Raw genomic sequence first — 26,759 nt, 5'->3', positions numbered from 1 at the left:
CTGCGCTGGTGAGCGGGCGAGGCCACCTGAAGAGCCTCCTGCGCACCGCGATACACTTCACCGTGCTCGTGCTGGTCGTCGCGAGGCGACACCTGTAGGGCGCGAGGCGGCAACGCCAGCAACAGGTGAGTAAACAGCCTGCGTCACGTCACCTGCGCAGTTTTTAAATTGAGTAAACTACGACCGAGGAAGACATAACGCAGGTGTGAGCAAACATCTGTTTCTGTAAAGGCGTTAATGTGCGTGGACACTTGTTACAGACAAAAAGAAGTCTGCAGCCAGGTGTGTGTGAACACCTGGCTGCAGGAGGTTAATGGCGGTAAAGTAAAGTTGTGAGGCCCTTCAGACAGTTTTCTCTTCAGTTCTTGCGCCGAGAAAACTTCTACTTCTTCTAGTTTCCGTTGTGTGTAAATGTGCAAAGATGAATATTAAATCCCCTTAAAAGTTTGGAAATGTATCCACCACACAACACTGACAGCTTTTGACGTGAACCACCAGGTGCTAAATAGATTTAGATGGTTAAACACCTTCTTGGCATACAAAACAGGTGGTTTTAATTGCTTTTATTTTACATTAATCCGGCATCTAGTCGTTCACACATTCAACCTCGTGTGGTTTTGTCAACCAAAAACACTTTTCAGTTAAATCTGACGCCAAACATAAAAGTGTATATCAGAGGAAGATGCTTGTCTGGTCTTGTGGTCGCACATTAAATGTAAATCCTGAACGGGTTTGATTCTGATTTCATGAGTAAAAGGACATGATTTAAATTGGCTTGCTTGTGGATTTCATACTTTATTTATTTATTATATCTTTATATTAAACCATCCTAGATTTGCGTCTCCTTCTGATCTGTTAATGTGGTCATTTTTTCCAGGTTCCTGTTGGAAGAGTGTTACATCTTGCTGGTTGAAAAAAGTGTGTATTCTAGATACTAAATGCGCATTAATAACAACATGAAGAAACAGATGTAGCCTATTTGTCTTCACAGCTAGGTTTTATTTATTTATTTATTTATTTATTTATTGTACAAACATTTATTTTATGTGACTTCATGTAAATTAAGTGCATATATTCTGTCTTGTGCAGATGGTGCCTTCAGGACCCCGCATGTGGAACGGGCTCACATCATTTGCACTAGCAGCAAGAGATGCAGGAGGATGCGGTCCAGGAGAAGGTGTGTCCGACAGAAGAGGAGGAGGAAGCGGGGTTAAATGTGTGTTTTAAGTTCGGGACTTTGTGTCTGACCAGAATGTTTCATGAAGACTCACTCAGGCCCGATGTGGATGCACTTTGAGTTTCATACCGAGCCGACACGCTGAACCCCAGCAGCCCTGCAGTCAGTCGGTTGCACGTCCTGCCCCCTGCGTGACTCTCCGATTCAGTCATCCCAGTAACAAAACGGTGATGTAATCCTCCCCTGGTAGAGTGGAGGGAAAAGCTTACTAATAGGACTCCCTTGCATTTTCAGCTCCCACTGTGCGAGTGCATGCAAAGGAGTTAAACTGATTAGTCAAAATGCATCTAAGGCTACAAATAGTGCAGCAATCCTGAAAAATGCACTGAAAAAGACCTGTTTGTGAGCTTCATAATGCACTGTACTTTTTTTTACATAAGCTATACTGTACGTGTACACATGTCAATAATGAGAGGATGAATGTTTTTATAGATGTTTTCTACAGTGTTTAGATGATGTTTACACATTCTCCTGTGCTTTAGCATTATCTTTCGCAGGCAGTGTTCAGTGGCTTTTTATCATAAACAAGATACAGGACCTGTGCATAGGAAGCTGTTAATGCTGTCTGTGATTTCTGGAAATAAGCTTTCTCCGATATATCACGTGTAATGTGAGCAGAATTACTGAAACTGTCTTTTATAAAGTGTGTGCTATTTATACTTGACTATTTCATATGGATTTTTAGCAGTTAAAATAATAAAATCTTTCTGAAATAAATGATCCGCGGGTGTCACTGTAACAAGAAGAAATACGCTCCATAAAGTGAGCTAAAGTGCTTTATTTTTAAATGGAAATCATCTGCACTGCAGTGCATTCAGCATTCAAGTCACACCTTCTATTATGCAACCAAACGACCGATTAAAAGGAAATGATTCATATTAACTATATTCACTAAAATAACAATGAATTGCAGTTTGCAACATGGCCGATTTTCAGACATGAGCTCCCACTGTCCATTATTTAAATGCACAACACTTGATACAAATCTACAAAATGTTATGATGCCATAAACAGTTGCACTATTTACTGTTTAAAGGCTGGCTAATTAAATGTTACACACAACTTAACATTCATTACTCAATATCTAAATAACCTTAATTAACCTACAGACAGCACAAATGTTTGCACTGATTTTCTACAATCATTCTGAGACATTTTCTTTGTTCAAAAGGGTGACTATCCCATTTTCAAATAAATATCAGAAAACTTAAAAGTAAATCGCAACATCAGTTATTGTTTGAATTGATATAAATATACAGACATGACATACCTAAAGAATACAAAAAAATTGCAGCAAATTGACCCCGAATAGAGTGCTAATGCTGTGATTACTTACATTATCACCACATTAAATCAAAGTAACATTCTTTAACATGTGTTCAGTGTAAAATAAAATGTTGTTCACAGTTCACAACAGTGGCTAAATCTACATGTACACAAAATGTGACTTTTGCCATAACTGCATGACGACAGTCCAAGTGAAAAACTAATAGTCCAGCTTGTGTCTTTTAAGTGATACCATGTTGATAATTTGGTTTGTGCATGTGGCCTCTACCGCCAGCTTCATGTGTCCACACTGAAAATAATGCGATTTACACAATTCTTAAGTACATTTGATGTGTTGATTTATAGAGGTGCGTTGCTAAGATAAACAGAGAAAGATGACACAGATATTGTCTAACTTGCATTACAGCACCAGCACATCTTTCCGGGTGCATATGATATGTTGTCAGCGCTCAGTAGATCTGGAAGTGAGCCGAGGTGGTGCCGTCCTTCCAGCATCGCAGGGTCTCAATGACAGTAGAGCGACACAGCGGGCATGTCCTCTCCCGGTCGAACCACAAACACAGACACTCCTCGCAGAAGACGTGCTGCAGAGGAACATAATGTACACGTACAGCTTCATCTTCGTAGGAGAGAAGTAGCACAGCTAACATGTCTTAAATGTGTGGTAAACAATTCAAGGGTTGGATCCACCCTGCAGCTACGAGCACTGTTCATTGACTGATACGTACCTTTGACCCACCACTTACTTTATCAAATAATAATAGTAGTATTATACAAAAGGAAACGCAAGTACGCAGTTGTTTAAATGATTGTTTACTTTCACATGTATACTTAAAAGTGCAATATGTGAGAATTGGCCCCCTGTTGCATTCATACTCCAAACAAATAGGGGGCAGCATATCACCAGAGTAACCGCTATTTGCTGACTATGTCTGGACTGGGTTGGTGTTGTTTTCTATTGGTCTATCACTTCTTCCAGTACAAACTGGCTATGGGCTAGCTGGTTAGCATGCTAACTTTAATCCTTTACAACACTATACATACACATATTCTACATAACGTCACACCTATTATTTATCCACATTCTGTTGATAATACCGGTTCATTTTTGAACATTTTAAACCAAAATTCTTACACATTGCGCCTTTAAAGAGCAACTTAACACCAGCTGAAAACTTCTAGTAAATTATCCCCTCACCTGGCTGCAGTGACAATGAATGTACTTGAGGGTGTATCAGAACACTGTGACTAGGGTTGGGCGATGTCTGCTGAATTGGCATACGATGATGTCTACAGTGGAACATTGTGATGGACGATGACATCATTGTTTATTAATGTGAGTCAGCGTGTCCCCTCAGCGTTGTCGTAAGGCAGCAGTTGCGTGTCACCACTGAAGCCACCGCTGTTTCCCATCGTTGTTCTGACATGAATCTCCAACTGTCTCACCCTGCAGAGGAAACTATCTCCCGTTACCAGCGACATACAGGCCTGTGCCAGGTCTAAAAGCGCCCTTGTCTCCGCACCACATGTCCGTAACTATTAAACCAGCTCCGCCTAATGGAGCTGATTTAATAAAAAAATAATAAACGGGACATGGAGACATAATGTTAGTGCACTGAGCAACAACATACTTCTTTTCATTTCCTCTTCACACATATTACAAACAACAACTTTCTCCCTACAGCAACTCTGAGGGAACACGTCTTTTAATTGTGCTGTCTGGTGGGAAGCCTTTTAAATCACGATGTTACGATGGTCAGGGATTAGTAGTTGATGGCTGACTGTGACATCACTGTTAGGTCACAGGTCTAGCTCAACACACTTCTGATCACACCAGACTACACCCATCAGTGATGATGGCTAAGGTCAGAGGTTTAGCAGATTTTGTGACTCTGTGGTTGACAGAACTTTCAACCACAGAGGGCAGTAAAATGCTACTACTAAATTTGATTGCTTTTAATCAATATATTAATTTCTTAACCTTCTTCTTATTAGCTTACTGAAACCTTACCTGACAGAGAAGGGCTATGGGGTCTCTGAAATCAGCCTGACAAATGGCACAGACATCGCCCGCCTCGCTGCACTGTTGACTGCCTGCCCTCACTCCATAACTCTAGATGAGACAAAAAAAAAGAGTGAAATTTCAAGGATGATACTCTTCTATATTCTCAATGCAAAAACACAAAGTTCAACATGACTCAATTTCTGTGACAAAAGTTAGTCTGAATCTGACCTGGGAGCTGCAGAGCATGACCAAGGCCTTGCGTATGGCAGACACACGTCCACAGATGTCAAAGGACTGCAAAACAGTAAAGATGAAGCACAATCAGTTTTTGTTTTGAGAATTGCAATATACAATATCACATGGCGGCCATTTTCCTCCAATTCACACAAAGGGTGGGAAACTTAAATGCTGGGATAATGTGATACTGCTCTGTTCTGCTCTGTTGTCGTATAAACGTGGGTAATCTGACAAATTGTTGTCATATACAGCTTCCCAATTGATCAGCAACTGAAAAGACAATGGATATTGAAAATCTGGGGGCACAATCGGCCATATTCCAAGGTAAAACAACATATTTGGTAACTCGTTGGCTGATGCTAGCACTCAGCAACTTCTTAATTAGCATTACTGTTTGATTACACCATGTGTTTCACCACCAGGTTTAGACAAATGTCTTCAAGATATGTGTGGTACTTAATTTAATTTACACCATTTGAACTCCTCACCCTGAGTGTGATGTCAGAGGAAGATGGCCACCATGTTCTGTTTCAACTGTCAACAAGCTTTCCTGTTTGAGCTAATCTGGCTGTCTTTTACTCTTACCTAAATGTTTGTCAACAACCCTAAGAGTCTACAGCCATGCTTTGGGTAAAATGCTAGCCTCATACTGCCAATGCTAACTTGCTAAATGTTTATCATCTTAGTATAGAATGCCAGCATTTGCTAATTAGCTTTACACACACAGTTCAGCTGAGGCAAATGGGAATGTAGTTTTTCAGATAAGTATTATACACTTCAGATTCAATGATTGAGCTAGGTGAAAACGCAGGGGACCATCAGATTGATTACAGTTCATCCTGAGGGGAACATGATGAACAACTGTAACAGATGTCACAGAAATCCATCCAGACGTTGTTGAGACATTTTGTTCAAAACCACAAATGTCAACCTCATGGTGGTGCTAGAGGAAAGGTCATTATGTAGTATGGATTCAACCTCTGGGGACCATGAATGTTGGTATAAAATATTATGACAATCAAGTGGTGGACAACTCCAAGCGACTGACAGACAGACCAACTGACTGACAATGACATCCCTAGAAATAGAATAAAGCATATATTTTTTTAAGATAGCACTTCGTCTGAAGAACACAAGCTCACTTTTAGTGGCAACATATTCCAAATGTCTAGGAATTCATGTGTACTCTGTTCCGTTTACGTTAAAGCTACAACTGGAAAATTACGACTTCCTCCACTTGCAGCTTCCTGGTCTCAGTCTCCAAACTGCTAAGCTTTTCCTCTCAAGACCCAATCTCTATACGTTATGCAACTGTTGCCATGTGTTACACAACAGCGTGACTAGAGTGAATCAACAAACTGATGCACATAATGGCATCAGCATTCAGTAACATTGTCACACTGCTAATATGTTGTGATCCTGGAAAACCCAGACTGCACCGTAGCACACACACCCTTATTCTCCTGAAAAAAACCCTTCCTAAATCAAATTACCCAAGAAAACTAGAAAGCTAGATCCAGAATTTCATTTGGGTTAATTTTACTCACTCAAAGATACATCACACCTAAATACACCTGATCCATGCATTATTCTCTGAGAAATCAACAAAAATGTAAAGAATTGGACCATTTCTTATCTACACCTGTAGTTTAACCTTTTCTCTACAAACAACAGCTATTGCTCAGTCCACTAAGACAAGTCCAACATTACAAACTGCATCCGGTGAATCACTGGTGTATTAAAAGAAGCCTGGACTATAATTGTCAACACACGCTACACAACACATGACAGTGACAACCTCACTGCGTACGTTATTCACCATTGCCTCAATGAGAGTTTCATTCAAGTTCCACTTAGTTTCACTTATTATTATGCAGGTTCCCATTTGATATCCTGACCACAAAATGACTCATGACTGTAAAAATTGCTTTCTCCCGAAGTCTAAGTTATCTTATTTACTGCTCAGTGACTGACTCAGTTTGTTTCCTTGAGCACCTCCTACAGCTTTACAAAAAGTGGCTGAGAGGGTGCAGTACTTATCTGAAAAACTAATAGCTGGATTTCCATAAACCTTGCAGATACTCAGGATCCCCAACAGATGAATTGAAACTTCCCTGATGAAACATTTTTTTACATTGCACAAGAACATGAGTAATAGTCTACAGCCATAGTAACAGCCCTGTGAAGCCCTATTTAACACTGGTGGTTTGAGCTAAATGCCATGGCCAACAATACTAATGTAATAATGTTTAGCAGATATGATGATAACCATCTTCACCATCTTAGTTTATTTGTGTTAGCATGATAACATTGACAATGTCTGGTAATAAACATGTTGATGAAGGTTCTCAGTCATCCAGGTCATGGTAATTCTAAGTGCTGTATCGTAGGCAGCTGGACGTGTTTCAGTTTCTTGAAGACGTTTCACCTCTCATCCAAGAGGCTTCTTCAGTTCTAACTAACTGGAGGGGAGTTGCAGGCTTTAAACTCTGTGTGGGAGTGTCCTTACAGAGTCGTTAAGGACACGTGTGAGCTCTGAGTTTCAGAGTTGTAAGGGCCACTTGTGGGTCGTTGACTTAACCCGCCTTCATGTGGGTTGCTAGGGCTAGGTGAGCCCAGGTGTGAATGGTTGTTAAGCTGTCTGATAATAAACCAAAATATTGCACAAATGAATTGTAAAAAGTCATTATAATTCATCCTGAGAGGGACATGTACCAAATGCCATGGCAGTCCATACAATAGTTGAATGGTTTTAAACCAACAGCAAATCTCAGGGGATCAACAAAGTCATAAGGCTTCATCCTCTGGGCGCCATAAATGTCTGTACAATTTTTTGACGGGAATCCATCCAATAGCTGTTCTCAAACATTTTCAGGGTGTATCCAAGGGGCTGTTACTGCCATTATTATAGCCACGCCGCTAGCATGACTAACACAATTGCCATTATACTTTCTGCATGCATTCCTGCTCCATGAGAAGGTGAACCCTAATCAATTTCACTGACTCATGGACTTCTCCTCTATGCCACCCAGGTGCCGAAATGTTAACTGCACACACACAATATCTCGTATACATTATTATATAAACCATAAATCTCTCAAAAATAGGATTGCTATGAAACGTGCTGAAACCATTCATGTCCCAAAACTACAGTAATTGTATGAACCTGATTGGCCCCATGACCGTTTGTCTAGCACCACCATCAAAACCTACTTTAGAAGCCTGCACTAAACCTCTACTGGCAACAATATCATGATCTAGGTTATTATATACAGCCCTGGTTACCTTGCAAAGGCTGTAGATGATGATGAGTGTGGCTCCCAGGAAGTAACTGTTGGAGGGGTCTTCTCCCATGATGTACTTGTACCACAGCTGGATGGGCACCAGGGCCCGAAACAGCTGGCTCAGCTCCTCGATCAGCAGGTAGAACTTGCCCTGGAAAAACACAGCATTACAAACTATAATAGGTGAGGAGCCCTTTTTAAATGAGTCACTGAAACTTTGTGTCCATAACTAGGTGACGGTGACTGTGACCGTGAATGTGCCCACTTAATATTGTGTTTTTTAGAATGACAGTGTTTTTTAAAGACAAAACAACTAAAGAAAAAGGGACTTCAGCAGTCTTAGCCCAAGTTTTAACCGAATGAAAAACACTGAATTGCGACAATATGTATTCTTTCTTTGATCCTCTCACAAACTGTCCAAAAAGCAGAAAGAGATCAACAGCTTCGGGGCACTCTTCTATCTAGTGAAGAGCAGTGCGGTATTAAAAGCTTAAAACAGCATGCCTCCAGCCCAAACATGGCTGCTGTCCAGAGCTCCGCAGTTTCACAGCAGTACAGGCAATTTCCCCACACTGCAAGGGAAACTGGCAGCGGCTCTTTCCACCTGCTACCCAGTGCCCACATTAAACCCAACCCTACGGGGGCTTGATAGCTGCCTTTAAATGGACCTCCCTTCTCCTAAAAAAATCACAGAAATGAACTTCTGCCTAAGTCCTCACTGCCACAAAGTGTGTTAAGTGAACTGGGGACGGTTAAGAACAGAGGCAACCAGAATGGAGGCAGACTTGATTCCCCGATGGCCCCTGTGGCATCCCAGCTTGCATAATGACTTCCTGGATGTTATCTGACAAAGATTGATGACTGTGAGCAAAGAGCCACAAGCAGCCAGGTTGGTAGGGGAGGAAGACCTCTGCCAGTGGCTAATTCATCTTCCTTATTGTCCCTTCAGCCTCGTATCCCACAGTGCCCATCACGCCCACGCAAAAACTGTCAAATCTAAAGTTTGGACAGAAGCCAAAGAGTTTGAGTGAGCTCCACTGCAGGCCTTGTTTGAGTTGTTTCCTGCTTGGTTTCATCACTCGCTTCAATCTCTTTATCCACTCCACAACCGCACACATACATACATAACTGTACATTTTAATCTGTAATTATCATTACATCTATATTTATTTATTCAGAAATGAGTAAGTTATCTTCACATTCACTGTTTCATATCAAAACACACTGTATGCATGCGTGAGGCCTCGTGTTGAGTGCATTTTCCTTCCTCATAAAATGTTTGCTGATTTTTTTAAAGATCTTAATCACGGTATTGTTGGCTGGGTGAAAGTCTTCTTCTTCACTGCCTTTCTTAGGGCACTTCTACATTTTTTGCTGCTTTACTGCCACCAATTATTGATCAGTGGAACCAACAGCAGGATGTGAATGGTGTCACCCGCCTGTAGAGCTGCAAGGCTTTAATCAGCTAATCGATTATTTCAAAGATATCTTATTTGGCTTTAGTTTTAACAAAAGGAAACATAAGAGCACCTTATTCTACACAGAACACACTCAGCAATATAAACCTGGAAAGGGAAAAGGAGACAGATAATGATTACATAATGTTGCTTTAACTGTTGATACAATTCAGTGATTCAGCATGCAAAGATGCCACACATTCACTGGTTCCATGATTTGTTCCCTTTCTCTGTTTTACACTGTTGTAAATGTAATTCATTTGGGTTTAACAAACAGACTTAAGGTGTCATCTTGAAATGTCAGAGCTTGTGAATGTATTTTTTCACTCTTTTATGACATTTTAGAAACAATTATTGAGTTAATCAAAAATATTCAGTTATTTAAAAAAAAAATCTTTACATGCGACTCATGCTGCTGTTGAACATTTTCCTCAGCTGGAGGAAGTCTTCAACATTAAATCTTGCTCAAAGCCAACAGAACAGACATGTGGAGCAACACCAACAGAGCAAAAAATAAACTAAAGATCAATATTAGGAAGACTGCATGTGCCAAAAGACTCTCTGACAAAAGAACCTCTTGCACAACAACAATGAAAATACTTTATACACAAAAACACGTCATGTTACACAATTAAAAGGATCCATACATTAGCAGTAGATATGAGCCCTTGAGACTTTTAAACAAAGCCGTCATGGAACTTCTGTATGCGTGCATCACTGGTGCAGACTCGCGCTGATGGCAGTGATTATGTAGGATCATTAGTGTATCCATGGTCGGATGCAGTAATGAACCACACATGCTGATCATGTGACTTCATGGAGTTCAGAATAAAGAACACCGTTTGGGCCCGATGAACTAGTAAATGTGATGATAGAATCAAGGATTCCCTAAGACTCAACATGTGTCCCATCAAAGCTGTCAAATTCTGCATCTGTGTGTAGTATATCTGTGTGTGTGTGTGTGTGTGTGTATGTGTGTATGAGCGGAGGCTACAGGTAATGGTCCAGCTCCAGGGAGGGATGACCTCACCCGTGCAAACCCCCTCGAGGGCGAATGAGCTCAGTTGCTGGCTGCCGTGGTTCTGATAGGCCTGCAGGTCTGTTTATCAGTGGAAAATTTAATCCTAATACTTTGTAAACCCTCTCCTCCTCCTCCTCCTGCCATCCAACACACAAACACACACACACACCAGGAATACGAGCGGCACCTGTATGGAAATCAAAGTCTATATCTGTGTTTGTGTGTGTGAGTGTGTCTGCAGTCATATTCCGTTGCCTCGGGCCAGACTAACCACGCACGCAGACACCCACATGCACAAGCTCACCTAAGGAGTACCATTTAAAACCTTATGAATACAAAACAGTTTCACACTGTGACCCTTCAGCAGTTTCTTCACTCAGTGGAGTATTTCATCATAGTTCAGCAATGTTTTTTAATTTTTTTTTATTTAAATCATCAACCAAGTTTCACAACTTTGACTGTGAATTTCCTGTGACTCAATGACAGGTTATCAGAAACTGTCTGATATCGCCGATATGATTTATTTTTTTCTTTTACAGAACATAATGCAGAAAATGATGCTTGGGGTAATTTATAATTATTAATTTCCCAGTGAAGTTAAATAAGGTTAAGTGTTAAACTGTAAAATGTCCTGCCATCTTTATGACACATATCTTTATGACACGTGTTTGATATAAGAATTTCTTTAATAATTAAAGGTGCACTATATAACATTTTCTGGTAACAGTTTTTGTTATATAGTCCTACATTCTTGAGTTGCAGGATTTCTATGATCTTTTTGTGCTCACCCCACCATTAATCAAAATACAGGCTTGTTTTGCTCTAATGCTTAGAAACAATAATGTAATCATATGTAAAACTCATGATAGCTCTTTCTAACTGCTATTCCTTGTATCAAGAGCTCTTTCTGTTTATAGGCTGTTAAGGAAGTTGCATATTGCACCTTTAAAGATTATTGTTGTTGTTTTCTTCTCCCCAATTTTGGCATCGAAATTCACCTCTTCATGAGTTACAATTACATTATGCAACTGATTTAAGTTATTAGGTTTTAGGTCTAAATTAAAAGCTGGTCTATGTCGTCATTTGTTTTTGTTTTTTGATTTTTGTTTTCAGCTGATCAAATGTACAAACATACATGAACTGGTTGGGCAAAACGCTGCAAGGATATATTGCAGTTTGGGCAAACAATCAAATGCACATAATAACAATGACAAACACACAACAATTATTTTATCAATTAATATAATTACTATTATTAAAGTTGTTTAATCCTTGAGTTTAAAATCTCCATAAAATCAGCTGTGTATTGTCCAGTTGTGAACTACAACTGTCCAAAACCCACAGAAGTTCAGTTTACAATGATATAAAATAGATAACGCAGAGGATACATTTTTTTTGTTTTTTTCCTTTTTGGGTTTATGATATAAATTGATTAATAAAATACAAAAAACAAACTAATGACTACTTGATCAACCATTTCAGCCCTTCATATAATCAAGGATAAAATGTATGGATATAGGTTATAGTTATAATATATTGGTATAGCGTAACCTGTGTGTCCCATGAAAATATGTCAAATTAATCAATAAAAGTCATATTTTCTGCAGATGTAATAAGGGTCAGAGTAATTAAAAGTGGGTTTCTTACCCTGGATTTGAAGGCCAGGATTATTTTGGGCAAAAAGAGGATGAAGCATTTCAAGCCGATGGTGAAGTACTTGAGGACAAAGTCAGTGATGCCCACCGCCCAGATCAGATCAAAAAAGTCAAAGCTGTTGAGGTTTGGCTTGGCAAATATGAGACTAGAAGAAAAAGGAAAAAAACAAAAAACAAAATGAGTTGTCACAGGGAGGTCTGGCGTCTTCACTCGGGTTGGTAGAGTGACAAGCAACATCAAGGCAAATGTTTAACATAATGTAAGAAACAAAATAATAGTAACAAAAAAACATGAAATACTCACAGGACAAGATCAGACAAGAACAGGAACAATCCCTAGGAAATGGAGGTAAAAATAAAATGGCTTGAACACAAAATGAATGAAAAAAATTAAAACTATAAAGCAAATCCAAAACATAAGATGGCAGCCAAAGAAACACACAGCTTATATTTAAATACCTGCTGGTACCCTACCTGTTGTGCAGCTCCTCGTTACTAAATGTGTAGTAGATATACACTATATTCCCTGCAAGGAACATGACGATCCACAGAGCAACAAATACAGAACGCTCCTCCTGGTGACATAAAAGAGACACACAGACATTACAATACATTTCCTTACATTTTCTTTACCTCTTTGAATGTTTATTGTCATATTTGACCATGTCATTACCTTAACATTTTTTAAATCCTCGAACACAATCCTCAATTTGACAGTGTTTCGAAATAAACGGAGCACCAAGCGAAAGAATATATATAATATAATCCTTTGTTTACTATAATTTTTTTTTTTCCAAAATAGATGTTTTGTTACTGTGGTTGTTTTTTAAACATGTCAATAACTTAAAAAGGATGAGGCTGGTGATACCGTATATTTTTCTAATAGACTACAACTCCTATGAAACCAACAATTAATTCATCCTATTAACTAGTATCATCTGTGTATCCACAGCCTGATATATATTATCTCTCTGTGTCATAGGGCTCTCTTGTTGTCCAAAAACCTGTTCCAGCTTGGAAGTTAATATACATTAGTTGTTTACCCGTAATGACACTTGGTGCCTAAACGTGGAATTGGCGTAGGCGAATGTGCTGGCCATGCCCACACACACAGCAATACCTGCAGGAGAGAAGGTGCAAAACCATCAATAAAACGGAACATATGCTGCTCATGATTCTATGTTGTATGACATGTTAAACACCATTACTTAATAAGCTCATGTACCCAGCTTATGCTGAAAGCAGACTTTAGCCAGCAGAATGAGGATGAAGGGGAAGCCCCTCTGTAGCCACGTGACTACTGCCTTCAGCTCAGACAGTGCAGGGGCCGGGGTGGATGGGTCTTCCTGGGCCTCCTCCCTGGAGCTGTGCCTCTCAGAGGCCGCTGCCGTGGTCGCCTGCTGGAGCAGAGAGGAGGTCCTGTGCTGCAGGGGATGGTGGTGGTGAAGGTGGTGGTGGTGGTGATGGTGGTGCTGGGGCGGCCGAGGGAGAAAAGGTCCACCCTCTGTGCGGTGGGGGCCACCTTCTTCTCTGGACGATGCAGTCATCTGGATAAAAACTTCAGGGGGAGAGCCCAGGACTAATCCAGCTGCCTGGAATTGGGCAGAGGAGACAGAGCTGGAGGGAACACCCACGAGGCCGGAGAAGATCTGCTGGGGTGAAGCGGGTGAGTCGGGTTTCAGGCAGTCAAACACACCACCCTCATCCAGGCTGCTCTCTGATCCAAGAGTTTGGCTTCGACTCCTGTGTGGGGAAAAAGAAAGCCAGGAAGGTGGCTATGCTTCATTCTTCATACCATATATTGCATATTCTTTTAATATATCATATTTTGTGTTGTGTTGTCATATGTGGGTGTGTATGGGAATGGAAGGCGAATTAATAATCCATTTAAACATTGCTTTGGCTCCAGGCAAACATTTGATTATTGCAGTGAGACGGTGGACACAGATTTACCTTTTAAGACAACCTGCTGCAGCGTAGCAGGTTAAATAATAAGGTTTGACTTTTCCCCTTAGGTTTTGTGTTGGGAGCACTTCGAGACCAAATCAGCTGCAGGGCATTACCACATCCATGAAAAACAGCCCCAGACTGTCTGTAGACAGTCTGGGCCATGCTGAAACGTTACATTTGGCTTGTATATAGACAAAAGGGGTTTTAAACAGCAGCTGTGAAGCTTCCAAGAGCTTTTCTTCCCACCTTTCAGAGGGCATGCCATCCGTGTTGCTGCTGTGTCTCCTCTGCATGGCATACCGCTCATCACCACATGGCCCGGCCCTGCAGATGCAAATCAACATCAACAGTGTATGACTGACAGACAGCCCGGCTTACACCCTGTTTCTTCAGCTATTCAGCCTTGTTTACGTTCAACGCGTTAGACAGAAAGCTGCATAACAGTGTAGACGACTTTACCTGAATGAGTTCAGTGAGTTGCTCTTCAGCTGTTGTCATATTTACTGTCAGGGTTAGCTAGGTTGGTGTTGCTGCAAGAGATGCACCGACGGTCCAGCAGCAGCAGCAGCAGCAGCTCGAAAAACTTCCGGTATGACGTCAGCGTGGGCGCCTATCTGCCAATCAGCGTCCTCCTTCCGGCCAAACCACATCCGTGTTGGAAATTTGTTTTGCTTACGGTGGATGGCAGATGTCGCTGGATAAATATCATGGTCACTGCTCGCTAGACGTAATGCGGTGCATTACAAAATCGTCTTCTTCAGAGCAGACGAAACTGCGTCACTAGACTGCGTCATAGTATATTATTTCTTCTTTATGTATCAGCGTATAGCTTGTCTAAGACAGAAAGCTAATGCTAACGACAGCTAGCTAGCAGGCTAACAAAGCAGTCTTTTAGGATGAAATGCCGTTAGCGTTCGTGCCCAGTAGTTACGTGTTTCGAGCTTCAGTCCACACTATATATTTATAGTAATTGTCCGTTTTGCGCAATTGCGAGAGTTAAACCTGCAGCATGGGTTAGCTAACGTGGCTGACTTTACTCTGAAAATAACACACCCTCACTTATTGGTACGTGTGTGGCTGTTTTCTCACATATGCTGTCAGATTAAGCTAGCTAACGTCAGTTGACAGTGCTCGTTTTTCTCGTTTTTTTCCAGTTTTTGAGTCACGTTGGCACACATTATTACACACTCTTGACATAAACGTAATTCAGGGAATTGATGCCCGTGGAGGTTTGATGTTTTGGACTGACACTGTCACCGGCATCTCCCCCAGAAAGCCATGCTATGATGGTGCTACGGCGGTTACTGAGAAAGCGCTGGGTGCTGGGTGTAGTCTTCGGACTGTCTCTCATCTACTTTCTCACCAGCACACTCAAACAGGTACAGAAACTCACACCACGCTAAAGCATATGGTAATTTATTTTTCTAGAAGTGTGGCCTAGCTTAGCAAAGAATGGAAAGAGGAATAGCCAGATATAAAGCCAGCTTATACAGCAGAAAATAACCTGATGAGAATGTCTGTGTTTGTCTCAAACAAGAAATCACCCGACAAATCAAGGCTCCACCTCAGACTGATGCTAAAATCATATGAACCCAATATTGCCTCAAGCAGCCCTGCTTATTAACTTGTAATAATGCCTTCAATTACTTAATACATGAGCTATTAAAGGGATAGCTACCTTCATTGTAATGGTATAGAAACAAATCTATAGCTCTATTTTAAGGCTCTGTATTAAACTGAACAAAACATTAAATGGCCAGGCAGATTAGCTGCTTGATTTCTTATTTTCAATCTGATAGATTCTGATTTAATGACTGTGGAACATCTTTGGAGTTGGTGGAGACTAGTTAATAAAAGGTGGAAACAAACTGAACTGTGATGGGATATTTTCTCACTGGAAGAAGCTGTTTGCTATATTAACTTCTGAGTGCACTGAATTATTAGAGCGCCTCTTTTTCTCCTGCTAGTTTTCATTATTGATTGTTCACCATGAGCTGTTTATTGGCATTTTATGATTTAACCAAGTAATTGATTCTAGAGTCCGATAATATTGACCACTTGGCCCATCACATATATATCGGTATGGGCGTATATGTCGCCTGATATGAAAATACTTGTTTTTAGAGATAATAATGCAGAAAAAGATGCTTGGGATAATTTATAATAATTTGGATTAAGGAGAAGTTCACTGTTTCAGTACACTGATGTTATTTTAGAAAATGAAGTCTTTTGTTAAGCATCAAGCTATCCTGCCTCTGCTACATATCTTTGTCATAAATATTTGTTAAAAACATTAATAGTCATCCTATATATTGATATTGGGATTTTTTAGTTGCTGATGAGATGTACCTTTATTGATCCACTGTAGGAAGTTCAATTTGATATTTTAAAATCGGTATCAGCATCGAAATCGAGTACTGGTCGGACTTGAATCGATAAAAAAAATAACAGACACTAGACAGATTAATCAATAATGAAAATAACTCTTAGGTACAACTGTTAAATCGCTACAATTATAAAGTGCTTTTTACAATATGCCTCTCATCACGCACATGCTCACTGCAATTGGAAACAAATTTTGGGTCTTCAGGACACAAGAATACTTCAACATGTAGAGAGGAGAGGATGACCCGATATACCTCCCAAGAGCCCCAGCTGATATATTTCAGAAAAAAGTTTTTTGTTTTTTGTTAAATTGCCTCCACAATTTCCAGTCCAAAATTACATATTTAAATTGTTTTTTGTCATATCAACAATTCAAAACCTAAAGATATTCAGTTTACTTTCATGGATGGCTAAAAGTCTTCACTTACTTATTTATTAATAATCATCTTAGTGGCTCAGCTCTAATTCAAAATACAACTTTGCAACATTTTGATTGTTTAATATGTGACATGTCCTCTCTAACAATGAAAATGGGGTACAGTACATTATGTTTTAATTTTAATAATACAAATAATAATATCTGTATTTATGTATCACTTATCAAAACAAAGTGCTTGTGTTACAAAGTGCTTCTCATAGCAAGCAAAGAACACATAATACATAACATTGAAACACTTAAAAACACAGCAACAAAAGAACGAAATCAATGACTCACATAAAAAAATAAAAGATTACAGCCTATGAACAGAATAAAAACTAGAATCAGATAAAAGTGTGATAAAGAAGCCATGACCAATATTTGGGTATCGCATCATCACTATCACTGGAAAAACGATTCTGTGAATTTCTAGTCAAACTGTGTTTTTCTTTGATGGCATTTTATTTTCTGTTTACTTTTTACTGTATGAACTTTGCAGGAGGAGCGGACCATACGGGACCGCACACTCTTAGAGGTTAGAGATTCAGATCATCGCATCCCCTGGAAAGTCCGTTTCAACCTGGGAAACAGCAGCCGACAGATCACTCAGTGCAGAAACTCCATCCAGGGCAAGACACTGCTCACAGACGAACTTGGTGAGTAATGCAGCCGTTACTCACCACCATACAGTGATGATAACACAACAGCTCCATGGGCATGTTTTGGTGCCTTTAATCAGTGTTTATTCTTATCTGTGTTAATGTTTTACAGGCTATGTCTGCGAGAGAAAAGACCTGCTGGTTAACGGCTGCTGTAATGTGAATGCTCCCAGCAGCCGACAGTACATTTGCAAAAGCTGCCTCGCCAATGGCTGCTGTAGCATCTATGAGTATTGCGTGTCTTGTTGCCTCCAGCCTGATAAGGTAATCTGTTTTATCAAGGATGTTCAGGGACTTGGGTTTTAACTGTCATCAGAAAATGCTGCCCACACGTTGCATGTGTAATACTACATGCATACATTTTGAAAGAATATTCTAAAATGCAAGAATACAGATATTATATGTCTCAAAGTTGAATAGTTATTTTGAATTTTGTTTACAGCAGTGACAATTAGAGATGAAAAAGAGCAGGTTTAACAGATTAAAATCTGCACTTGTGTGTTTTACACATGCTCAATTTCTTATCTGTGTACACTTTTTCAGCAACCTCTGCTTGAACGCTTCCTGAATCGTGCCGCTGAAGGTTTCCAGAACCTCTTCACTGCTGTGGAGGATCATTTTGAGCTGTGTCTGGCCAAGTGCAGGACCTCTTCACAAGTATGTTATGAGATAAGTAAAAGTGTAAACGATCAACACTGTGGCAGACTGCGTTCATAACTTTCGAAACACTGAATCAGTCTAAAACTGATCTGTTTGCGTGATTAGTCAAAACGGTTGTCTCCCAGATACCCAACCACACCTCCTGCCTGTTTCTGGACAATTAAAGTCGTCATGTCACCCAGCTGTCAATGCTAGATAGACGATATGCGAAACTTTCTATAATGCATCACCATGACTCATTGCAGTCGTTTAACCAAGAATTGGAGGCGACGCATTTGGGTTGTTCTCTTTATGAGTATTATTATGTTACTTTTATATCATACACAGATTCTCTGGAGATAAGATTATATTTTGACGTTCATTCTGCACTTTCTTTGACCTTTACTCTCTCCAATATCAGTTGCTTTCAAAACTCAGAAGTTGGATTTTATTGTCAGTTGCTCTCCATAACAGCATCTAACACATTTCTCAAATCAGTGTTGAATTAATGTTTTATTTTATTACATACCTAGTTAACTTTCAAAAATGAACCTCCCATGAACATTTAAATGCGCTATTCATACTCGTGTTCTTTGTAAATTCACGATATGTTTATTAAGCAGCAAAAATTAAACTTCCGTCCTAACAAATAAATACTTGAATTTATAATTTTTTTCTTTTTTCCTCTGATGCAGAGTGTTCAACATGAAAACACCTACCGAAACCCTCAAGCAAAGTACTGCTACGGAGAGAGTCCTCCAGAGCTCCTTCCTGTATGAACCTCTCGAGGTTAGGATGTACGGGAATAAAACCAGTAAAGCGTCCTTGTTTGGACACCTGGCGGTGCTTTGAAAACAAACTCTCTGCACATGAACTGCTGTCTTGGACAATTTTGCATTAATCAGTGTCAAAGAGATGAAGACATCCAAGACCAACCTCAAAAATGGACAAATTCTGTATGTGATTTGATTATTTACACTTCATAAGTGCATAGAACGCTTCATACATTCATCCGTGATGATCATCAGGTCTACATAGCAGGCAGCTCATCCATCTGAATCCACTTCAAACCAGTTCATTTCATAAAATAGGCTTCACTTTAAAAGAAGGTAACAGCTGTTTCATGTTTTGTTTAATATTTTAAAAACAGCCAAGAATGTGTCATCTTTTCTGTGTATAGTGCATGCATATGAAACTGCTATTTAATAAAAGTGACTGTGAAGTGGATTGGGTTATAGCTTTTTTTATCAATGGTGACATTCAGAATTTCTTTAATAGCCGCATTGATTTAACAATGGAGTATGTGTGTAGTTTATCTAAAACAAGGGTGATAGGCAGGCTGAATATTTTAAAGCTACCAAAGGCCAGAATATAACCATGTAATTTAAAGCTTGCCAAAGAAAATTCACAAAATCACAAATTAGCATTATTTTAATAGAAATAATGCAAAAACAAAAGGCATAGTTAAAAAAATTCTAATAGCTGTTTTGTAAAAAAAGAAGAAGCAGAAGACAGTTTCATGTAGATTTTCTATAGCAGTCTCAAATGCGTAGGGAAGTATGTAGAAACACTAGAAAACGACCATGTTCTCAAAAGTATATAAAATCTCAGAAGCTCGTTCAGACCCACAAAACAATTTGGAACTTCTATTGAATATTAATTGATCACCTAATTTTAGGAGGACGAGGCCCACATTAATCTTTGTTTCAGTGTTGTTTCTCTCGCATTGCTTTGATGGGAGTTCTGACAGACTTATCAGCCTCACCGTGCACGGTCCATCTGTCCACAAATTTCACCGTGGAGAACAGTGATTGGAGTCCAAACTGGTGGCTCTCTGAAGGTGATTCTTATCAGCCTCTCTTTCTACCTCAGGCAGTGTAGCCCCGCTCACAGGGGATAGATGGTCGGAGCAAAACAATTAATCATTATGAAGGCTGAGAAAACAAACTGCCGTAATTAAGAAATGTATTAGAGCCCCTTTTCATTTGCCTCTTTGGCAAGTTGATTAATGACTGTCACATGGGAACGATGTCATTTGCTGTAAAGTATCAAGTTTATTTGAACAAAACCATTTCTGATACAGCTTTTAGACAAATAGTTAAACATTTTTGGGAAATACAAGTGTGGTAATGCCAAAAGTTTTAAAAGAAGATTGATAGCACTTTTATGTCTGTGAAATACACAGTGTGTGTACCTTGCAGTTTAGCTTAGCATAAAGACTGGAAACAGCAAGTTTTTTTTTTTTAAAGTTTATTTGTTTAATAGGTGAAATAATAATAAAATAAATAACAAGATATAAAATGCTAATAAGTGAGAGGTCCCTGTAGGCTACTTTGTTGCTTTCAGATTAGCTATGTGAGGCTAGTTATTTCCAGTCAGTCCAGGTCGAGCTAACCAGCTGCTAACTACAAGCGCACATTAACCAGACACATGAGAGTGATATTGATCCTCTCATTTAACTCTCAGCAAGAAAGACAGTGAATATTTGATTTAACTTATTTAACACCACATAACAGAGAACAATAACAAAGTCATAGAAATGATAACAGAATATGGAAGGGAGGCCAAAAGCCTCAGAGGATTATCATTGGTCATGGCCTGTTTTGATAAAAATCAAATAAAAACTACTAATTACAATTTGAATACAAATATGACGCTTTCTGAAAATAAAAGTCATTGTTCTGTTACATAGTATGACACACTGAAAAGAAAAGGAGGCTAATATGAAAAACAGAAAAAAATAGATAACTCCGATAACAGATAAGAAAAGTGACATAAATAAAATAAAATAAACAAGTAACTATGACTGTCTGTCAAATTTCAACAGTTTTTTAAACACTGACAGGGACTGACCTGGGAGCTGATTAACATTCTTCCACGATACGGGTCCTACATATTTGAAAATTGACTGATCAACCTGGCTGTTTCCCAAAAAGTCATTGTATTCCTGTAAACCTGATTACTTCCTACAGGGTATGAACATTGGTTTTAATTGTACATAAAACAACATTTTTTACATGCTCTATAGGCCACATTTCAAATAAAAAACAATATTGAAAAACCCTGTTTTCAGAAGAGCTGCCATAATCTGTAACCCTGTCTGCCTCACAAACTGAGATCTACTTGTGTAAAAAAGTTTTTACAAGAAGTATCCACTCCCCTCAAAATAGCCCTGAGGTTTTGCCTCATTAACTATATGTTTCATTGTGTTTTTCCCTATGACCTTAGAAATTTGGACTGGGAGCTTAGGCTCCAGCCAGCACAGATAGTCCCTGGCTATCTTCAACAGAGTGTGACTCCACTGCTTTCTGTCAAATGCAGGCTTGGGCATTTTAGGTGGGGGTGGCGTCGGGGAGCATTCCCCTCCGAGGGTTTCTTTCACACACGCTGCGAGCATTTTGACCCTGGAGATGGTTTCCCTGAGCTTCTTGTGAAGCGAAACATCTAAGGGATTCAAGTTATTCTTTTGGTCCTCCAGAACTTTCTCCAGGCCTTGGACCATGAAGAGGAAGCTGCACTGAACTTTTGACTCATCCAAAGAATCGTTCTGTTTGACCTCGAGCTCAGGGAATCCTGGGGCCCAAGTGCCGAGGTTCTTCCCATTGGCTTCGTCCTGGAAGAGAAGACCAGCACTGAATTAAATCTTTTTAACAAGATTATTTTTGAGACTCAAAAAACAACTTTCACACAAAGTGAACCTTTAATTGGAAGATTACTTCATTTCATCACATGACATATCCAATATAATTGTTATATTATATAGTAAAATATTGTACTTTTACTTAATTTGCTTACTTTTACCACATTTATCTTTACAGCTATAGTTACTAGTTACTTTTCAAATTAAATTTTTTCCTAAATCACAGCCTTATAGATCTTGAAGAGATGCATTTTTACAAATTGAAAACTTTGGAGAGTTTAATCTATAGCAATGATTCTCAATGATCTAAAGTCTAAAACATGTAGTGGGTAAAATTTGATTGACAAAACATTAAACTGCTGCTTCCATATTTTAGGACTGAAATGGGTCACTACTACTACTAATATTTCTGTGCTTAAGTAAAACATTTTTTACATTGTGTTGCTGCAACATCTGCTTGATTTTCCAAAATATCTAAATATCCTTTCCACTGCTGCCTGCACAAAACAGACAATCTCTTCATGTTCTCTTCTCTTCAAACTAGAGGCAGAAAACCACTGTGATGAAGACATAGACTACTCCTCCCTCAGATATACTTTAAAGACACACAGGATTATGTTACTTACAAAACTTTCCAGACTGGCATTAACTAGACTTTCGGTGAGGGCTGTCAGCTTTCTTGCCCTGCATGAAACTCCAGCAGAATGTTTGTTCGGTACATGTCTTGCATCCGAGCTCTGCATCAGAATCATCATGCAGGCACACAGCACTCCAAGAAAACCTGTAAAAGCACAATCACAGTTTTTGAACACATCACATACATTTGAAAGTTTGTGAAACACTGATTAAGGAATGAATGAGGAAAGTGAGTGCCATGGCATACCGTACCTGCTCTGTATTTCATTCTGACTCTGCTCAACTTTTCAAATATGACAAGGACTGATTCCTATTCTTGTGCAATCCCAATCACACAGGATCATTTTTATATTTGCTCAGCTCTGAAAAGAGGCGTGTGAAAGAGGTGCTGGAGATAAACATCCCCTATCTCTAACTTAGCCATATCCTTTGATGAAAAAAGTAAAGTGGCAAACCAATCACGATTGGGTGTATTTGACAGGTCAACACCTTGCGCAGTACTTTCACTTCCACTGAAGGAAATGCTGACGGAAGATAAAGAACTATGTGTGTAACAGAACTCCTGTGAAGGTTTATTCACTTCCAGTGCAGAAATGTTCATAAACATTCAGCAAATAACCGACAGAGAAAAATCTTGAAAACACAGATTATTTTATTTACCTTGCATGATCTACACACAACAGTGAATCTGTAGTTTGTAGAAGCATCCAACACCAAAGATAAACAACCATTTCATCTTTACATCAGTTCAGATGAAGCACTTTCTCTGACAAACAGCATTCTTTGTCATACGTCAGTTGTTCTTCACACACCTCTGTGATGGCATGTTTGCGTTATGATTGATTCATTCCTTCTCTGATCCCCCTCACACATTACTTCCTCTGCGTAGATGTGACGCCAACCACAGCCCGACAATATCCTTTCACATCGACCTGGTTCAGTTCCGTTTAACCCTCCAACTACATTTTCTACACGGCTGGTTCGATATCATATAGTCTGACAACAAGTTGTCCAATCCTTAGCACATAAGTTGAATGAAACATTTTTGTTTATTTTTCACAAATAAAAAACAAGCTGATACAGAATATTACATAATCTGAACGGCTTTATTAGGTTTAGCTAGAATACCATGAATTAGTTGTTAGAAATATTCATTATGGTCACAAACTTTACAGCAGGGGCCGAGGTTATGGCTGCAGTTACTTTATATTTACTGTGATATACCTTAATAGCGTGGTGGACTCATGAAGCCCTCCTGGATGCCTTTATGTTAGATACAAATTTAAACGTGGCCTCTACAAACCCCTGGAAAAAACGTGCCATGTAGACGGCCCTAAATGCCAGAAAAGGGTTTAGTAAGAAAACTATTTCTCCATGAATGCATCATGACTTTTTTCTTGCCCCCCCGCCCCACAGACAGCCTGAGTCTGCCACTGCATGCATATACACACTCATTAATTGAAAGGCAGGAGTCAGTGCAATTTTTTAAAAATTTTTATAACAAAAACATGAACATGAACAAAGCAGAGATAAAAAAAAAAAGAACACTGTGCTTTTCAAAAATGATATTAATAAATAAATACAAATAAAAACGGAAGGGAAGAGAAACAGAACAGCTATTAAAAATTCACAGCCTCGTCACAAGCTGCTATACAGCTTCCCACTACTGACTTCGCAGCCTCACCTAACTGGAACATACCACCTGCTGAGGTGAACATTTTATGAATTAAACACACATCATCCCACTCAAAATAAATAATAAATAAAGCATTCATTTAAGATTTCTAGTGCACCAGCTTTATCAAAGTATCACTTCCTGCACAATGGTCACACCTTTCCTTTCCGAAACTTGTCAGTACTCGATAACTCAATTATGCACACCCACGCTAAAATAAATAACATGACACACATAAACTGTTAATGTTGGTTAAAAGGATGGGAGGCTTCAAATAAGATTGTATTGTAGCCCGTCTTTGCATATAGTACTTTACTATATTTGCTTGTATTCTTTCCTTCCATGAACACTGCTTGAAGATAAGTGCTACATAAGTAAATTGCTATTGTCAAAAAAGGTTTAATAAATAATAAGAATATTTAGATTATCATTGTTTTCACCGAGCCTTTTAAGAAAATAGATACATATTCAATATATAATTATAATTTCAGCTACATCTCAGTTAATGTCCCAAATATTTAATTCACATGAACTCACTTTTAAAACAAATAAATATCAATAAATTACAATACATATAAGTATATAAATTAAAAGATGCCCATCGGATCTGAAAGGATTGACTGCCTGTGCTCTCATGGGCAGCCTTAATGGTGCACCTTACAGACCTCCTCTGCCTTCAGTAACTGCAACACTTGTCTAGTCCACTCCTCCAATCTGCGTATGACACCCAATCCATATACTTTTTTTGTATAGTCATCATCGTGGGACAGCTTCGGTGGGGCTGGCGTTGCCGGCAAAGGGATTTCTGGGACGATCGTCGTGAAAAGGATCTTCATTCTGGTTGAAAGGTGGCCGAGTCTGTGCTTGACCTTTGACAGGAGGTCAACGACAGTTTCGTGTTTGATAGAATGTTCCCTCTGATAATCTTCTACCTTTGACATGTGCTTGTGAAAAAGCACACCCTTGATGTAGATGTCCTGCAGCATCTCAGAGTTGGTGTTACCAGATATTGTGGAATCAGGGACATCATCTGGAACCGGTAAATTATGGATGTGATGAAATTTTTCCTGTAAGAGATAAGTGAATTCCTCATAAGTGTGGAGTGAACCTTGTAGAAGCCCAAACTTGCAATGACACATGCACTACGCTGTGCGCCGCTTTGCGCCAAATGTAAGATAGAGCGCTATGTGTCAATAACAATAAAAGAAACAATAAAGGTCCCATATTTTAGAAAGTGGGACTTCCATGTGGATGTCTTTTTTTTTTATAAAGCAGATCTAATTTTTTTTTTTGAAAATATCATAATCCACAGAGAAATTCCTACAGTCTTAATTCAGAAACTGTGCCTTAAATTAGCTGTTAGGGCTTGATGCCATGCCCCAAGCACAGTCATGGTTGCAAAAACACTGCCACAGTTGATGCGGAAACATGGTGGGTGGTACCTGCTCTGGCCTGCGAGAGCTGACCAATCAGAGCAGACTGGGCTTTTCGGGAGGGGGGCCTTAAAGAGACAGCCACTAAAACTTAAACATTCGTGCAGGCTGAAATTCAACCGCGATGTTCTGTCGGGAGGTGCAGTGACCTAAACCAGTGGTGAGTAAGGACAAGTTTAAGTAACATATATAAACTATGAGTTGAGGAAAAGAAAAGGATGCTGGTGCAGCTCCTTCTGTCACTGTGTGAAATGGGCATATGATATCATCTCACATCGAGTACAGGCCGTACTGTATCGTAGCAGACTTTGTAAAAACAGTCCTCACCATAGATCTGCACAAAAACACGGCAAGAATTAGGAACAGGAAGCCATCTGCTTGCAATGTGGTAAACCGACCAGAAGCACACTGTACTAGACCCTGAGAAATTAACTTAATAGGCCACATTCCATTTAACCTCACATTAGGAGGTGCCCCGCACACCCCTATTTCTGACAGAGCAGCTGCTTAAAGAGTGTTACCTGTCGTATTAAACTGCACTTTCTCAATGCAGGGGTCCCAGCCAGTCATTTAGTACAGAAATCATAAGGATTAAAGTTTAGTGCAGCTTTAAACTGACTGTCTCTGTGGGTAGATGTGAGGGGAAACCTCTTTGCATCTGTAAAGAGGGATGTCCACATTTGCCGATTCAGCAGTGGATTGGCTGTACATCTTAGAGCCCTATCAAGGAGGTGGGTGGGCTGGTGATGTGGTCCTACAGTGTCAAACATATCAGCGATGGGGTTACAGAAAACCCATTAGGTCACATTCACCTGCTACAAAGCTGTACTTGGAGGAACAATGTCCTCAGAGGCGTGAGAGTGTTGTGGACGGTTACAACAAATGATGCAAGTTGTACAGGAAATACTGTGTGTCATACCTAGTAGTACTTACATATTCATCCAGTAGCATTTTTGCTTCATGTCCCAATGTGTTTGTAAGAGCTGTAGACTTGTTTAACTCATCATCACAGCTGGTTGTAGACGGAAAAGAAAACCCTGGCCTCCACTGGACTCCCAGGAGCATCGCGACAAGTGCTAGGGAAAGATTACATGAACACTAGTGAGAAATAATTTTGGTTCTTCTGATGTTTTTTTTATGG

At 39.5% G+C, this 26,759-nt stretch overlaps 2 protein-coding genes across 2 annotated transcripts; one reads left to right on the top strand and one right to left on the bottom strand.

Annotated features, from left to right (window-relative positions):
- Positions 1-1,995: 1,995 nt before the first annotated feature.
- Positions 1,996-14,682, bottom strand: rnft2 (ring finger protein, transmembrane 2). The gene is made up of 10 exons (XM_073467172.1): positions 14,593-14,682; positions 14,380-14,457; positions 13,409-13,926; positions 13,227-13,303; positions 12,658-12,758; positions 12,176-12,329; positions 8,052-8,201; positions 4,758-4,823; positions 4,536-4,637; positions 1,996-3,108 (listed from the first exon to the last, which is right to left on the bottom strand). Exons 2-10 carry the CDS (start codon positions 14,424-14,426, stop codon positions 2,974-2,976), a joined length of 1,350 nt encoding a protein of 449 aa, XP_073323273.1. The 5' UTR covers positions 14,427-14,457; positions 14,593-14,682; the 3' UTR covers positions 1,996-2,973.
- A 123-nt stretch (positions 14,683-14,805) lies between these two features.
- spring1 (SREBF pathway regulator in golgi 1) lies at positions 14,806-19,461 on the top strand. Its single transcript, XM_073467171.1, has 6 exons — positions 14,806-15,198; positions 15,406-15,512; positions 17,436-17,592; positions 17,708-17,859; positions 18,139-18,252; positions 18,930-19,461. The coding sequence occupies exons 2-6, from the start codon at positions 15,417-15,419 to the stop codon at positions 19,011-19,013; spliced, it is 603 nt and encodes a 200-aa protein (XP_073323272.1). The 5' UTR covers positions 14,806-15,198; positions 15,406-15,416; the 3' UTR covers positions 19,014-19,461.
- The last annotated feature ends 7,298 nt before the right edge of the window (positions 19,462-26,759 follow it).

This window comes from Pagrus major, chromosome 5, assembly GCF_040436345.1.
Source record: "Pagrus major chromosome 5, Pma_NU_1.0".
NCBI classification, from domain to species: domain Eukaryota; kingdom Metazoa; phylum Chordata; class Actinopteri; order Spariformes; family Sparidae; genus Pagrus; species Pagrus major.
Note: the sequence above shows the minus strand (reverse complement) of the source record. Positions and strands in the feature narration are given on the sequence as shown.

Coding starts and splice junctions, on each gene's coding strand:
- rnft2 (XM_073467172.1), bottom strand. CDS start 14,426: ATGCAGAGGAGACACAGCAGCAACACGGATGGCATGCCCTCTGAAAG. Junction 13,927..14,379: donor GATGGCATGCCCTCTGAAAG/GTGGGAAGAAAA, acceptor TTCCCCACACAG/GAGTCGAAGCCAAACTCTTG. Junction 13,304..13,408: donor CTGCTTTCAGCATAAGCTGG/GTACATGAGCTT, acceptor TCTCTCCTGCAG/GTATTGCTGTGTGTGTGGGC.
- spring1 (XM_073467171.1), top strand. CDS start 15,417: ATGATGGTGCTACGGCGGTTACTGAGAAAGCGCTGGGTGCTGGGTGTA. Junction 17,860..18,138: donor GTTGCCTCCAGCCTGATAAG/GTAATCTGTTTT, acceptor ACACTTTTTCAG/CAACCTCTGCTTGAACGCTT. Junction 18,253..18,929: donor AGTGCAGGACCTCTTCACAA/GTATGTTATGAG, acceptor CCTCTGATGCAG/AGTGTTCAACATGAAAACAC.